The 16,361-nt window shown below is 39.2% G+C and overlaps 1 protein-coding gene across 2 annotated transcripts in view; it reads right to left on the minus strand.

The window, feature by feature from the left end:
- The window catches only part of atad2b (ATPase family AAA domain containing 2B), a 61,510-nt gene that overhangs the window by 36,665 nt on the left and 8,484 nt on the right, over positions 1-16,361 (minus strand). For both annotated transcript variants that reach the window (XM_056763731.1, XM_056763729.1), the window contains exons 16-23: positions 16,040-16,351; positions 15,082-15,226; positions 14,205-14,391; positions 13,897-14,082; positions 7,567-7,702; positions 6,188-6,381; positions 4,706-4,865; positions 1,644-1,766 (exon numbers count right to left, since the gene is read on the minus strand). In XM_056763731.1, coding sequence (XP_056619709.1) covers positions 1,644-1,766; positions 4,706-4,865; positions 6,188-6,381; positions 7,567-7,702; positions 13,897-14,082; positions 14,205-14,391; positions 15,082-15,226; positions 16,040-16,351 — 1,443 coding nt within the window. The remainder of the gene's footprint in view (positions 1-1,643; positions 1,767-4,705; positions 4,866-6,187; positions 6,382-7,566; positions 7,703-13,896; positions 14,083-14,204; positions 14,392-15,081; positions 15,227-16,039; positions 16,352-16,361) is intronic.

Genomic DNA, 16,361 nt, shown 5'->3' on the forward strand with positions numbered 1-16,361 from the left:
CCTCAAACTGGGGGCCCAAGATTATTCCAGGGCGACCATAGATATTATGGAATTTTATATAGATATATAGAAATTTATCGTAAATTTTACGATTATAAGTCTTCATTTGGGGTGGCCGCAAAGCAATGCACTCTACACAAAGGGTGTCTTGAAACAAAAAAGTTTGAGAACCACTGTGTTACAGCATGTTAAAAATATTACAATTCCCAAATTACAAGGCGACTTTGAAGTATGTGTCTGTACATTTGTTTTGGGCTAAAATTTCCCATAAGCCTGGCATAAAGTAATCATTTGCATTGGTTTCTGAACACAATTTGATGATGCAACAATTCTATATCCAAATAGCGTTATGCTGACAATTCAAAAATAAATAAACAAACTTGTAATGTATGCTTTAAATAAAGGTGACTGTTGGCCCACATGCAAATGCAGGGTATATACAGGAATCATGGAGCTAAATTGAATAGGTTTTAAGACCTTTTTTAATACATTTAAGGTCTTCATTGCCACTTTTTTTGTTTCAATCAGTTACACTGGCAACACCTTAACTTACATTAACTATAAACTGATTGTAAGATAGCAAAACTAAAAAGTCTGTGATAACTCCATATTATTGCAACATAATTCAGAAGGGTGGGAACAAGAATTAATTGAGTGACTAACCCATGCAAGGTTTATTAGAAAGAGAAACGAGGCTACGCTAATCGTCTTCCGACACACAGAGCAGTACACCTCACGGTTATTCCCAGAGAAGGCCCTCGGCCATGGTTCCAACTAATTATCCTCAGACCATTTGCATGAAAACTTGCATTTCCCCATTAGTCAACCATCTTGTTTAACAACCGAGTTTAAATGGACCTCCCGATATTCGCCTACGCAATGATTAAATTCAGACAAACTTTAGCCTCTTTGGACAAATATAAAAAGATGATACAAAATTCAATACATTGGAAAATGGCATTTAAGACTTTTTAATAATTTTAAGGGCCTTAATTCTCTTTAAAAAATATTTATCATATTTTAATACTTTTAAAGACCCCACAGACACCCTATAATGTTTATAAAATAAAATAAAATCTAGATCAGGCTTTTGTTCCCATGTAGTATGGGTCAAATACTGAAAATGAAAAATGAATAGCACACAAAATGCATTTTCATGGTTTTAGTATCTACATTTGTAAAGTTTGAACACTTAAAGGATAGTTCAACCGAAAATAAACATTCTGTCATCCTTTGCTCACCTTTGAGATTTTCCAAAACTGTTTTCATTTATTTGTTCTCTGATGAACACAGACAAAGATATTTGGAAGAATGCTTGTAACCAAACAGTTCATGTCCACCATTGACTACTATAGAAGGAAAAATGACTTTATCATTTTGTGGGTTCTGTTAAACACAAAAGATATTTTGAGGATTGTAGGACAGCATCAATGGTAGTCAATAGGGTCCAAGAACTGTTTGGTAAACAAGCATTCGTCCAAATATCTTTCTGTGTTGAACCAAACAAAGAAATGTATACAGGTTTGGAACAACTAGAGAGTGAGTAATTCATGAAAGGATTGTCATTTTTGGGTGAACTGTCCCTTTAAGTCAATTGGGATTTATTTTATTTTAAATGATATACTGGTGGGCAGTTTCATTACCTCTCTTCCGGCGTGTCTCCTTGATCTCCTCACACATGCGGTCAAACTCAGGGTCCAGTTCAGAAGCGATCATCGCGTGTGCAGTGTCCTTCAGGCTGCATGCCCTGTGCCGAATGATTTTATCTGCGAGCCAACACAATGAGGTCATTTACGACAAAATACGTGAATGAAGAAAGAGCTTTGCGTTTTATGATTCTGTACACATCTGAAGGGCCGTTCACACGGAAAAGTTAAAAACATATTTTAATAATACTTGCACAATTTTACACTCAATGTGAGTGAAGGCGACTATTATCACTTTTATACAAGTGAGCAGCAACGACTGATAGAAGTGAAGGTGACATCTCTGAGATTGTGAAAAAGTTAATATATCGTTAACTGCTCTCGATTTTCTCTGCCCACATACAAATACTGAATGAAAATGAATGATGTGTCTGTATTCTATACGTTGTTGTGCATTGACAATCATCCATCATTTATTTACATACTTTATTATGGCTTACGCACATTACCGCAAAGTACACAGTACACACAAAACGCTTTTGACTGGGAGAAAAACTTTAAGGGGTATTATTCTACAGACATTGGTGATCAGCACTTTCCAAAGCTAAAGTCTACAACTTATGTTATGGTTTTCTATAGTACAAACAGCACGTGCATTGAATTGTGCTGCATTGCATAAAATTGACCAAAATTAATTTATATTCAAATAGAGTTCGAAGTCATGGGTTCGAATACTAATGAAACATTCATATACCTTTGTTGTTTTAAATCTGCCAAATGCATTATATTACTGATGCTGGGCAAAGCTACACGCAGTCAAAAACAAAACAAATCTATTTACTGAAACACAATGTGAGAATGGGATTATTGCACTTTCTTAAAGCTGCCCGTGGAGACAAAGAATGTTTGATGTTTTCTATCATTAAATCAAGCTGATTTAAAACATGTAGGGAAGTGTGTGTGTGTGTGTGTGTGTGTGTGTGTGAGTGGGCTGTATTAGTGGACAGTCCTCATTACTACAGGAAGAGCTGGAGGTCAGGATCTGGCAAAGCTCATCTTGTAATTGGAAGATGGGCCAATTAAGCCATCGAGAGCGAGTGAAGTGGACAATCTTTACTTTAGTCAAGGATATAATGGCAGGCTGAGAGGAGTGCAAACACACTTTCCTACCCAAAGATTCAAACCTGCTGGTGCCAAACCTGACATTTCAAATGAATCCCATCATGATGCCGAATGACGCTAATGAAGAGAAATTGGATCCAGCACTGCCTAACTAATAACCTCTTTCAGAGCCCAAATAAAACAACTTTATAAAAAACTGTATTAGCTTCATGCTTTAAATCTTGTTTTTGATGATCATTTCAATATTTTATGTCAGCTTAATAGAACTGTAAAAAGAAGGTATGTACCTTGTTTCGTATGAAGGAACATACGATACAAACAGCGTATGTTCAATTATTAAATAAATTAAACATCAATGTGGATGCTTCAATATGCTTTCCTCTTTCTTTTCACAGCAGATGTCCTCTTTAGCATTTTCCAAAATCCAGAAATTTTTTAAGTACGTTTCTGCACTTGGCTGGAATAAGTGCAGGTTACAAAAGAAACAACAGTGATTGAGCTAAAATATCACTCGATAGACACCTTAGATTTCAGGTCTTCACTCGTGAGAGTAACGCGTAACAAATGCAATTTTGACAGCTCCTAAATCCCATATTCCCCGGCTCTAAATGGAGCAGGAGCCTCTTTTGGTTTCCTTATTAAAGTAGCTAATTGCGTTTTGTCTCGTTTGTTCAGTGGCTCCTCTGTGGACGCTGCGTTTAAACAAATGACCCACGTCCTTCCAGCAAATTGGGCTACTATGATTTATTCATAGGCACCGGCTGCATTTAGCCAACAACCTTCACTGGCTGACCAATTAATCCAGGCGGCTGGGAGTTACGTCTCGACCAAACAAAAAAACTTTTGTTCCTCCAAAGAAGCAGATTGCAAACTTCCCAGGACATGATGGGAAATCTGAAAAGAATGCAAACCTCAACACACAACAATGAGATTAATACACTTCTTTTCCTCTGTTTTAACTAAATCGTTAAGTGAACTTAAGTTTAAATGCACGAGAATTAGTACACAAGGTAGCACGTTCTTTAAATAATGCATGCTTTTTTAAATACATGCTTTGTCTTTCTGATGGGTTTGTGAGGTCCTAGAACAGGCAACGTGAAGTGGCCGAATAAATATTTCACGTTCACCCAACGCTTTGGCAGACAGGCCGGTATAGTTTGATTCTTTTTCTTTTGTCGTACTTCAACAAGCTCATCAAGCAGGAAGCAACTTAAAGATAACCAAGCAGGCACTGCCATCATACACTGCGGCGCTCCTTTCATTCAGATTTAGTTTGTATTCAATGAAGATTTACATAACACCGTCACAGCCTTGTTCATACCGCCTATGCATGAATAATCATACGACATGATTTGTACACTGCAAAAACCTAACCAAGACTAAACCGTCCGTATGGCAGTCGAATAGCGAGACATCCATTAAAGCGATGAAAAGGTTTCATAAAGACTGCTCATTACAGTGCCATTTTTCTCTGTGGAGTGATCAGAGACTGTGATTTCCCATGGCTTTTGAATGAGGAGAGGTCAGTGGGTTAATATCTTGCCTCATCTATTGTCCTCAAACTCTCAAATCTTTCAATGAAAAACTTGCGAGTCTGTCGGATTAATCACCGACTTTATGTCCTTCCAGTCGGGCGCTCGACTGGCTGCTGATGCTTTGATGGCTGGTGTCCTTGCTTCCGTCATTGTCAACTGAATGTTTTATTGTTTGTTTAACGCAGTTTTCTCTTAAATGGGTTGAATGGCACCGTTTGTTGTCTAGTTGAATGAGTAGTTTACCCAAAACAAAAGTCGCTGTCGATCATAATCGCTACAAATTATCTCATACTCAGAACAACTTTCAGTGAAAATGAATGACTTCACAGCGGCAAATCACTGTCAGTGTGAACGGCCCTTACAAAGCGATTTATATTTGTGTGTTCCGTGTAGTCTCTTTACCTCCCGGGTCCTTGTCTGGATTGTATTCTAACGCGTTGCTGCAAATGAGGTCAATGTCCACGAGAAAATCCTTGGCGGCAGTGTACTTGTGGGTGTCGATCTTCATCATAATGGCGGACATGTCCATAGGTTCTTTAATAACCTCGAGGTAGTCTGACACCTAAAAGCAGAGTGTAAATTAAACAAAGCAGTGGTCTTCACTAGGGGGGAACTGCAGTAATGCAGATCTCAAACTCATTTTTGTGCAAAACAAATGAAGGATGAAAATCACGGTTTTGTTACAAAGCCAATGTTTACAAATCTAGTCGACTCGAAGCATTAATTGATTTTAAAACCACTACAGTCTCAAAAATGCATGTAAAATACTTCACAGATGTTATTAACTTTATCCTTTAAAAAAACAATAAAGTTTTCCTTTTCTCTGTTAAAACAAATTATTAAAAATTTACTATTTTAACTAATAAATAGAAAAGATAAAACTAGCATATGGAGAGAAAACATGTTATTTTAAATAAATATAGATGTGAGGCTGAAAAAATAATTACATAAATTGTAGACAATATTTTAGGTGCATATATTTTGCAAACATAAAAATGTGTTTTTTTTGGTAAGCAAACAAGTCCAAGAAGCCCGAAAAACCACACAAGGGTTAAACCAAAGCTAAGATTGCATAAGATTTTAAGTTTTTATTGTCAGTCCCACAATAAAAAGCTAATTAAACATGCAACGTTTAAGTATAACAATTTAAAAGTCTTTGTAATGTAATTCCCATAATCTGTGTAAACACATCAATGTGCTATATATCAATATTTGTTTTAAACAGAATCTAACAGCGTCCCTATTCTCTCTCTTTTTCATCCCAGCAAGAAAATGCTACAAACACCTGAATAACATAGTAAATCTCACTAAAAACAAATTGACTAGATACTGCATCATGCTGGAGCCCATCCCAACACCCTTGACAGGTGGCCAGTCCATCACAGGGCACTTAAAACATAACTTTTCATCCCCAAATGAATTACATTTTACCACAATGAAACGAGAGACCGTTTCAAAACCTATAACTTTATAAAATATATAAATATATAAAATTATTGTCATGCCAATATTTTCAATGCTAAATATAAATTTGGTTCAGAGTGAAATATGGCCCGGGCATCTTCTTGAGAGGCTTCGTGACATTTACCCGATTACAGACTCAAAAAAGCTGAGTTCAGGACAAATTTGTGTATCTCCAGACACACAGTCCTTCTTGTTTGCCTCTTATATTGATGATTTTTTAATTGCCTTCTCAAATTTACGGATCCAGGTAAGGATCCTGCCTACGAGCTGTTGTGTAATGACAATCATTATGATTTGTTTGGTTTGGGGGGCTGCAAATAAACCATAGGGGACCCTAATTTGATGCTCGTATTGAACGAGAAGAGCGGATACCCTTCAGGCATTTATCTCACAGCTGTTGAAGGTGAAGTAACTGCTCACCTCCTCAATGTCCACGGGCTTGCTGAAGATCTGGAAGCGCTTGTCGGTGGCGAGCCGCTTGGTGACGTCCCTGAGAAAGAGGCGGAGCTCGCGCAGCGTGTTCTCCTCCTGCTCGTCCAGTCGCCTCTGCTCCTCTAGAGAGAGTTGCCGAGGGCCGGGGTGTTCAGCGAGGGTCAGCACCTTCAGAGTACAGGCTAAAAACAAACAATGAAACAAATTAACTAGGGACTTAAAGACTACACTTAACAATTACGGATCCTAAACAATGCCAGCTTCTTCCATCAGTTGCGGTACGTAGACAAGCTCTTTCTCCACCTCATTACAATGTTGCAGGAAAAAATGTATTGCAATTTTTGGTGCATATTGATTTGAACAGAAACAACTTTCCAACCCCAGCAGATAAAAAGGAAATGCTCTTAAGCAACAAAAAGAGTCAAATAGTACTGAACCTATGCCAGAGGAGCCAAAAGAATTACAAACACTCTGAATTATATGGCTGGAAAGCGGAAACGGTTCCCACCGCAGCATGGCCTCCAAAGAGTATTATTGATTTCTGAAGAGCTCCAACAAACAACCTGACATCTGCAGTAATTTAGGGCCGCATCTAATGAACCAAAAACAGACGGCCAGAAATGATCAAATACGTGGCACTGCCTTAGAAGAAAATATTGCTGACAGGAAAAAAAACAGGCTGGTCATGTTAGTCTGGAGACTATCCTCGAGCTTCTGAAATTTATCATGAGCACTAAACAGAGCACTAAATCAAACGGTGAACGTAATTGTGGTTATCGTTACTGCCGGGCATTTGAAGACCCTCTCACGTCGTGCCGTTCCATCGGATTTGTACTTTTTCGGAAACACCTGCGGTCAACCCTCGGGAGGACCACTGCTCTGCATCAATGGGTCTTGACGCTCACATTTCCACTTGAAAGCAGTTTAAAGCTTTTAATGACTCCAGCTGTGAGAGAAGCGTTGAGCATAGTAATCATCCATAAGAAAATATTCGGAACAGGAACATCAGGAACACACAGGACACCAAAAGTTCACATAGGCGTGTAAACATCTGTTTCTGATTGAACGTTTTCGTCGTGTTTGGCATCTTCTAGCCATCTGTCAGCTCAGACCCCAATTCTCATTTCTGTAGCATCTAATAGTGTTTGAACTAAAATGTCAAGTAAAACCTTGATTCACCAACTATTTGAAAGAGAGGAAAGCAGGACACGAAAACAAAACATTTTGTATTGTTTTCTAATGGAGATGAGGAAGTTGGCAAAGCTTGAGAACAGTAAAAGTAATAAACTAGAAGCACAAGTGGGGATACTCTCAGTCAAGACGTGATAAATCTGTAGTTCAGTGCGCATAAACACCGTAAAACTCACCTGTTTTTCTCCTGCGGGGGGGCGCCTTCGCAGCTTGCACCAGAATGAGGTCAGAAAAGAACCTTCTGCGAGCCTCCTCCGCTGGCGTGGTTAAACAGACCACCTCCCCGTACGAATGACTGAAGATGCATTTTAGCTGAAAAGAAAACTGTTCTTAATACACTGAACACAAAATATGTATATTGACATTTGAGCATTTTGTTATAATGGAGTCTAAGCACTTTACGAACCTACTAGACAAATTGCACAATAAGACAGACTATTTCAATCCATTACAAACATTCCCTCTGACATCAAAGTCTCGAAACACCAAACTGCTGGTTCATGAATTCAACATAAACAAACATGAAGATTCGCTTACAGTCATAAAGCATCATACTGCACTTCAAACGCTTTCAAACAGCAGGGATCACATCTCGAGAATTCCAACAAACAAAAACTAGAAAGTAAGCTAGACTATAAACAAATTCATTTAAAACTTCTTGAACCCTGTCACTTTGGTTTTTCCCAACATTCTTTGTTCTTCTGGCTAGTTTTGCATTTTCTTGCTATTTCCCCAAATACCTGAGTGCATGACAGGCCCCAAATCTCATTGCTTTATTTCTCCTGGTGTGAGGCGTTGTTCTGCTCAACTCAAACTTTAAAAAGAAGTTTAAGTATACAGAATTTATAGCAGGGCGATTCAACTTCGCTCCTGGAGGGGAACTGCTGTCAAGCGCCATGTGCAAACTCTAACCAAAACACCATTATTGCATGAAGAAGTGTGGTTTCTTGGATCAACGACTTTGTTGGTACCTGAAATAACATTCACGTCCCATTAAAATCAGATTTGAGTTTTAGGATTGCACAGGGCTGGGCTTTAATAGCTTGCTTTGTTTCATTCAGGATAGTTAACACTGGGTAGTTCACCAAAAAATTGAGTATTATTTTATGTGTTTCACAGAAAAAGAGTCATGTGGATCATCCTATAATCGTTCGCTCAAAAAAGTGGTTTACATCACATAAAACTCTGTTTTTAGCTGCCTGACTTTGTCAAATTGCTCATTGTATTAAAATAACCTAAAAAATAAAAAGAATAAAAATAATCTAAAATACAAATCGCATAGTTTTGCCTTCAGTTAGATAAGATGAACAAAATATTTGGGTGTGCTTTTCAAAAATACAGTTTCCATTGTGGTATTTCTTATTTTATTTGTGTCTTAGAAACAACTGGCAACTCTGTTATGCACTCGGTAAACCTCTCTCAAAAAGGAATGGATCGTCCCAATTTTACAGAATTTGCATATTGTGATGTCACAGAAATGTGTTAATAAAAGACGTGGAGGTATATCATCTCTCTTTCCCCAAATATTGGTAAAATTAGCAAATGTGTCATGACTGGACTAATTAACTGTCAACAATGTTACTCAAATATTGTTACAAATTTTGTGAGAGATTTTTGAGTAAAACACGTGTATGAAAATGTGTTTTTAAACATACCATGTGCTCTGCAGTTCTTGGCTTCCATTTTGAGTGTTAATCCAATTTCTTTTAAAACATCAACTATGTTACCGTCCACTCTGTTACTCAGTTGGGTTAAAACTACACGGTAAAGTAAACCAGGTAACCCTGAGACAAATAAGTATAAGGATTTTATGTAAGGTCATGCATGTTTTTTGGGAGAAAAAACATTTTCAAATTTGTATTTTCCACATGTACACTCAATTACAGAATGACCCACAAACAGGTTTTAAAGGACACAGGGGTGGATAAATAATGACAGAACCAACCAAACATAATCCTAAACCTGATTAAACAATGTTTTTTTTAGGACCAGCCAAAGATAAAGACGAGCAAGGTGTCCTACACGATTGACATCAGTCATCCAATTTGATATAAAGGGTAACAAAATGGTTTTATAACGCTGTGATGCACTGATAGAACAGAAAGTGAGTCAGAAGAAGAGCTGGGGTGTTGGACAGCAGAGCGAGAGAAAACCCGAGGATAATGGCCAGCGTCTTGTTTGCATGGTCATGTGTGACTGAGGAGAGCGTTTTAACAAGCGCTTTCACAACGCTATATTTAACTCTAATTTCACATGGTGAGCCGTGCCGTGCCAGTCAAATGACTGCAGGCTGAGAGTGCAAGAGCTTGTTTTAACTGCATCAGCATTAAAACTTCACCTTAAGTTCAGGGAAGTTTCTGCGGGAACAAAGACAAAAGTATTCAGACGAAAAGGCTAAAGACTCGAATATCATTACGTTAATATCCAGCAAAAACCACGCCTTCTTAAAAACTCCCCAGAGGTTTACGATACAGGAAACGTAAGCCAAATATTTCAACAAAAAGAACTACAAACCGCACAGCGCTTTATCCCCATTAAGAGAATTAAAAAACAGCACAAAGGAACTTTAAGGTCAATATCCAATCATGAGTGTGTGCGGTAGATCTTTATCAAGCACAATATTGTATTTCATTACATCTTTGTGGATTCATTTTCAGACCGGAAACTCTTGAGGTAAGATGAAGGAGAGCATCCACCCCTCAGATACGGAGCCAGCCGGCGGTCTTGGCAACGTTGTCTCATCTTGCCTCAAAGCTGATAGAGACCTTGGAGACTAATGCAGATACTGAGAGGCAGAGCGCTGAGAAACCAAATAAATCCTTTCGAGTTACCAGAGAACAAAACATCTTTAGATTGAGTATAATCAAGAAACACATTTTCTGTCTCCCGTCTTTCTCCCACTTCTGAGCATTTTATCAAAGCTCCAAATGGAAAAACATACTAAAGAAACTTTCAAGCCTTGCTTGTTTAAGACTAAAGCAATTTACTTCACAGAGGGTTTAAAATAAACATAAAATGACGCTTGAAACCCAGTTTACTTCAATTTTAATTTATAGTTTTCTCATATTTAAGTGATAGTTCACCCTAAAAGGAAAATTCTGACATCATTTATTCACCCTGATATCATTTCAAACCTTCTTCAGAAGACAGAAGACCGTCGTTGTTTGGTTACAGACATGCAAATATCTTCTAATGTGTTTTGCGGAAGGAAGAAAGTCTTACAGATTTGAAATGACATGAGGATGAGTAAATGATCCTTTTTGGGTGAACTATCTCTTTAAGCTGTAAGAGCAGATGGCACACAGAAAAAAAGGTCAACCAGCAATGTGATAAAGAAGCCATTACTTATTTCTTGATCAATATCAAGTAATGACAAAACTTGACACCTGATGACATCCAAAGAAATTTAATGCAGATCCTGAAGGTGTTTACAACAAGTAAACTAACAAGTGGACATTCAGGTCTAACTTTACACCTCTGGAACTGTTTGCTGGCATCCTTCCTAGACACGCTAGCATCAGCCAAATCCCCTCCTTCATCCTAGCACAGGGCCACCTACAACCTTGCCACCTTCCCCACCGCAGCTGCTGTTTACATACACGACTGGCATCTGCGTCTCTTAAAAAAAAATGGCAGGCGGTGGAAGAGTTGAGAAATTTTTAGCTGTTATTTTGTTCCCGTTTCTTTAAATGTATCAGAGGCCCTGATGTGCAAAGCCGCAAAGAGGACAGCTGTCTCACCGACCGTGCCAGAAACCGAGGGCCACTCCAAACTGTTCTTCCGTAAATCTACTTATTTGCATATTTGGGCTTCATTTACTGCAGGCTAACGGACCTTTAAAAAACAAGAAGGTTCAACATCTTCCCACTCAAAGTCAGCACGCGGAGGGACATAAAAACAGCGCGAGTACGCTTCATTATTTTTGAAACACTGTCTTACTTCACAGTTTTGAACACTATGTGTAATATTTTTGGATTGGAAACCACACAAATTTTAGTTCACCAAAACGCTGCCACTCAAATTGGATGCCATCATTTGTCCTTAGTTATAGCACTTACCTTTAGACTTAAGCATTCAGTAAGTCACTTCAGCATTATATATTTCATAACAGATATTTTAGCTTAATAAATTAGTTACACAAAACTGCACACTAAGAAGGTTGAGGCCATCGGTGTGAAATTCAAACACTTTGTTCCTCCACAGTGTGAATTCGGCATTCCTGCTCTTCCGCATATAAAATTTCGAAAGCCCCAGATTAAAATGTTCATAGGTCGTTTGAGAGGCCGGGATGAATTATTCTACAGACAAAAGTAGACTCTGACCATAGGAGCTCTTGGTGTTATTGTGAAGCTCCAGTATTGATCGTAGCTTTAGCACAGGACCCCCTGCCCAGATGAAGAGATTCCTCTCACACCAAGGTAACGCCGGTGAAGAGTGTGGATGGCACGATTCTATCGAAGGGGCCTTGGGGATAAGTCAAAGCGTGAATGAGCTTTGTGAATTCAAACTGTCGATTCTGAGAATCGGCCCACTTCATGATTCAAGGCCACTTCAGAACACCAGGGGTTAAAGTCGAAATAAAACCGCATTCTTAACCCATTTCACATCTGCAATGTGACCTTTCTGACTGAAACCGAACAGACGAGATAAAAACAGGATACAATGTATTTCTGATGAATAAAGTCAAGTGCCACAGCAGGAATACTTCACAGCCTGTTAATGCCAAGAACAAAACCTTTAAAGTTGTAAAAAATGTCTACATTTAAAGGAAAGAAGGAAGTATTACTAGCCCTCATGTCATTCCAAACCTGTTTGACCCCATTGACTTGTATGGACACAAAGACATTTCTTAAAACATCTTGTTTTGTGTTCTGCAGAACACTCTTAAAAAAAGTGCTTCCCGACGCAAAAGAAGTACACTTTTCGTCTAAATCCATAAAGGAACCTTTAATTTCCAAAGAACCTTTCTGTCCCACAAAAGGTTCTTATAAAAATTTAAGAAAGAGATGGTTCTTTAGAGAACCATTGACTGAATGGTTCTTTGTGGAACCAAACATGGTTCTACTATGGCATCGCTGTGAATCTTTTAAGCACCTTCATTTTTAAGAGTGAAGAAATAATCTAATACATGTTTGAAATGACATGAGTGTGAATAAATAATTTCATTATTTTCGTTTTCGGATGATCTCTCCATAAGAGAAAACCAGTACAGAGTAAAAATATCACAGATCAATTTCAGAATGATTTGGAGAGCTGATAAATGATAAAATATTGACGGTCATTTAAATTTAAAGGGCAAGCGTATTTAAAAATGTGAAACACCTTTAGTTAACGTTTTTTGGTGTGTGAACAGGCCTCAAGTCAAGACACTATTAAAAAACATCAAGGATAAAAAACTTGATGATGTTCTAGTCATACGCAACTGCTGACTTAAGATGTATAACACAAACAATATCGTTAAAACTTTGTTAATCAAGACGGCACAAGGAAGCTCCAAACCATAACTTATTGCTGAATGCCTGGAGGTAATTTTCCAAAGCAAATGAAGGAACAGATAACAAGAGTACTGGAGTTCAGGACCATGGACAGCGTAACACACCAACGCATCCTCATAGGTCTTAAATTAAACATGCTTCATTCCTCAAAGGAAACTTGAAGGATTAAATGAGCACACCTTACGGTAAGTAAGTAAAACATGCGTATGTCAATAACATTAATGCATTCAACCTAAACATTCTTGTGCCCACCTGCCAGGCTCCGGTCTCATCAGCAGGGGCCATGATCAAGGGCTACGCCACCGGCCAATCACGAGCCTCCCGGCGATGCACCCTAGCATGCATGGAGCACACAGTGTGAGGAGCTAGAGGCGCTCGATGCAGGCTTGCAAGGTGAAACCGCAACCCTGCCAGAGCGGCTCGCCTTCAGCGTAATTAGGGAAGACCAATTTTTTTGTTGGGTGACTTCAGACCGCATTACTTATCTCTGTCCTCCACAGCTCTCTTTCGTTTTCAAGTCTTTTCTCACAAGATCCCCCCTGCCATTTCTTTGAGAATTGATTTTACGCCCCTGGTGTGCTCATAGAGGACTAAAAAGGGAATTGTGGGTAACTTGGAAAAAAGAAAAGGCAAAGAACTTGAAGAAGAAAGAACAAAGGAAAAAGAGGATGGGAAAGAGGTTGGGCGTGGGAAATAGACTAAAAGAGCCGTGGCATAGTGGTTAATGGGTTAATAAAAACTCAAGAAGTGTTGCTCAAATGGATCACACAGGCTCATATTTAATCTGTCACATTTCATTTATCCTCTCTCTCTCGTGAACTAAATGCTGCGAAAACCAAGAGCTCAAACGGGCGACATGTTTCAAACCCAACCAATTCCAATAAAAGTGTACCAAAATATTTTGATGACAAAAATTTCTATTTTTATTTGGGAGCAGACATACTGAGAGACAAGTGCCTTTCATAAGGACAGATGCGTTCAATCAGGAAAGACAGAGAAGCGGACCCTCACCTCTTCAGGAAGCTGCTGGTAGACCGTCTCTGCCGTGGCGAGGATGAGGAGCGGGGTGAAGGAGGGCACGTCCTGCAGTAGTGTGAGAAAGGTGCTCTTGATGGTCTCGCTGACGGCTTCCCACCAGTCACTGATGTGAGGCATGTAGATGACGCTGGGCACACACCGCCGAGCCTCACGAAACACCTACGAATGCAAACGAAAATTAATTTCTTCTAATGAAAAGCCATTATTAAAAGCCATCATGTAAAGCCAACACAAACACATGTAGCTCATCTGAGCGCAGAAGAACGTGTATTTCAGCTCACCTGAGCGCAGGACTCCTCTGGGGTTTTGGCACTGACTGAATACAGCGTGGGAAGGTCGAGACGGTGCACAGTGAACTTTTCCAGGTGGTGCAGCACCGCAGGGGCAAGGTGTGTGCTCTGCCCCGCCCCCTGGGACCCTGTCAGCAGCAGCCGGGGCCGGTAAGAGGTGGGCTGCTGGTAGGCAGAACTAAAAAAATAAAAATAAACGTCATCAACATAAGTGTGGGTAATTTAAGCGATATTCGGTCCATAACAATATCTCACATTTACATACAGAACTGTTTTTTATATATGCATCTATGTATTTATGTATATCTCTAAAATACAAGTTTAATGAACAGGGTTGTGTTGTGTATATTAAAATAAAAGCACTTTGTTAACAAATAAAACCTCAAAGTGAAGTACTAATGACAAGCATATTTAAGTTCAGACATTTAACTGAAATCCTAATAATGTGATGAACAGAAATAAAGTGATTCATAACATTGGACGTAGATGTATTTCATGCAACTGTTTATTAATATGATAAGATTAAAATCTTGTTTAGGTGTGAATCATTGCAGTTGTGTGACAGATGTATTAATGTCTACAAGCTACTGTTGTCATTAAACATAATCTTATTAAACTGTGTAGAGTAGAAATCGATGTAAATCTGAGTGCAGTAGTTCTGCTCAGTAACACTGCAGATTGGCAGTTTTCCAGGTTCCCAACAGATGGCACCAAATCACAGTATTTGACTTCAACATCATCATGAGTCTCTTAAATTTCCAGATTTTAAAATCAAACAGATAATTAGTTCATTTTGTTTTTCTTAAGCACAAAAAACTTCATCGCAAGGGACTGGCAGTTTTAAATTTCATGGAATTCTCTAACTTACGTGGTAAAATGGAGAAAGGGTTTATGGGAAGTGGAGGATGCCATTTTATTCGGGGATGCCGACTGAGGTTCATGTATAGATGTAGCACCAACACAGTCCTCATCATCACTGTACGAGTCTTCCACCAACAGATGATTGTCACTATCTGAAGTTACAGAGAAACTCTTTAATCACAAAACATTGTTAGTTCATGTTAGTTATAACATTAACGGATAAAACCTTATTGTAAAGGGTTACCAAAAATACTGATTCTGTGAATCACTTTTAAAGAGTAACTAATACAATGGCCTTAAAATTACATTTCAAGCAGTGTGTAATGTTGCTGTGTGTGAATGTAACACCGTGTCTACACAGGATGCGGTTCGACGTGACAAGAGAGCGCGTTAGAACCTTTTATAATAAAAAAATTATCAAAACCGGACGTGGAGCGACAATCCCATTAGAGCAAGTGTAGACAAGCTGTAAGCAATCAGCAAAGTTGTAAAGAAGAAAATGAATGAATAACAAAGTGATTGGCTTGGGAAAAAAGGAGTCGACTCCGAATCATGTAAACGTGTCGTCCGTCGTTCTAATTTCAGTTCAGGATGCGTTACTTGGTGTTATGTCCCCTCCTAACTCCATTTGCGACACTGTGATGCTGTTCGCGTTAGATCAATCACAGCAGACTAGACCATCTGACCAATCAGATAAGATTAGGCTGACAGTAAGGAGTAGATTAAACAGATGAATCGCCGAACGAATCATTTTAGAGTCAGTAAACCATAAACCAAAGTGGGACCTTAAAAATGACAAAATATTTACTCTTTAAGTAAAGAGTTGTTTGTTTGGTTTGGTGCGGTTTCAAGAAAAGCCTCATGGGTGAACACCACATGGCAGAAACACCTCTGGGTGTCTATTCTTAAGCAATATCTCACAGACAAAACAAATTAAGGAACAATTGCAGGAAATGGGGGCTCACCGTTTGTGTGTTCCCTGTGCAGCAGCTCTGCATGGGGAAAGACTCGTAACAGGCAGGTCAGCGTCTGGGCCAGCGTGGACTCCAGCAGCGGCCTTAGTATGCAGGAGAGGGCCTGTCCGGGCGGAGCCAGGGCTCTCTGACCTGCAGGTACAATAGAGCGGAGAGCACAACCAAAGTCCTGTGCCCCTAAAACGATGGAGCCCACGTCCAGCTGATACCGCTGGCTGCTGCCGTAGATTTGAGGGTAGCACCGCCGCAAAGCAGCGAGCGCAGCCTCTGTGCAAAGTGCTTTGATGTCGGCCCCACAGTAGCCTGAGATATG

Source organism: Triplophysa dalaica, chromosome 13 (genome assembly GCF_015846415.1).
Source record: "Triplophysa dalaica isolate WHDGS20190420 chromosome 13, ASM1584641v1, whole genome shotgun sequence".
NCBI classification, from domain to species: Eukaryota; Metazoa; Chordata; class Actinopteri; order Cypriniformes; family Nemacheilidae; genus Triplophysa; species Triplophysa dalaica.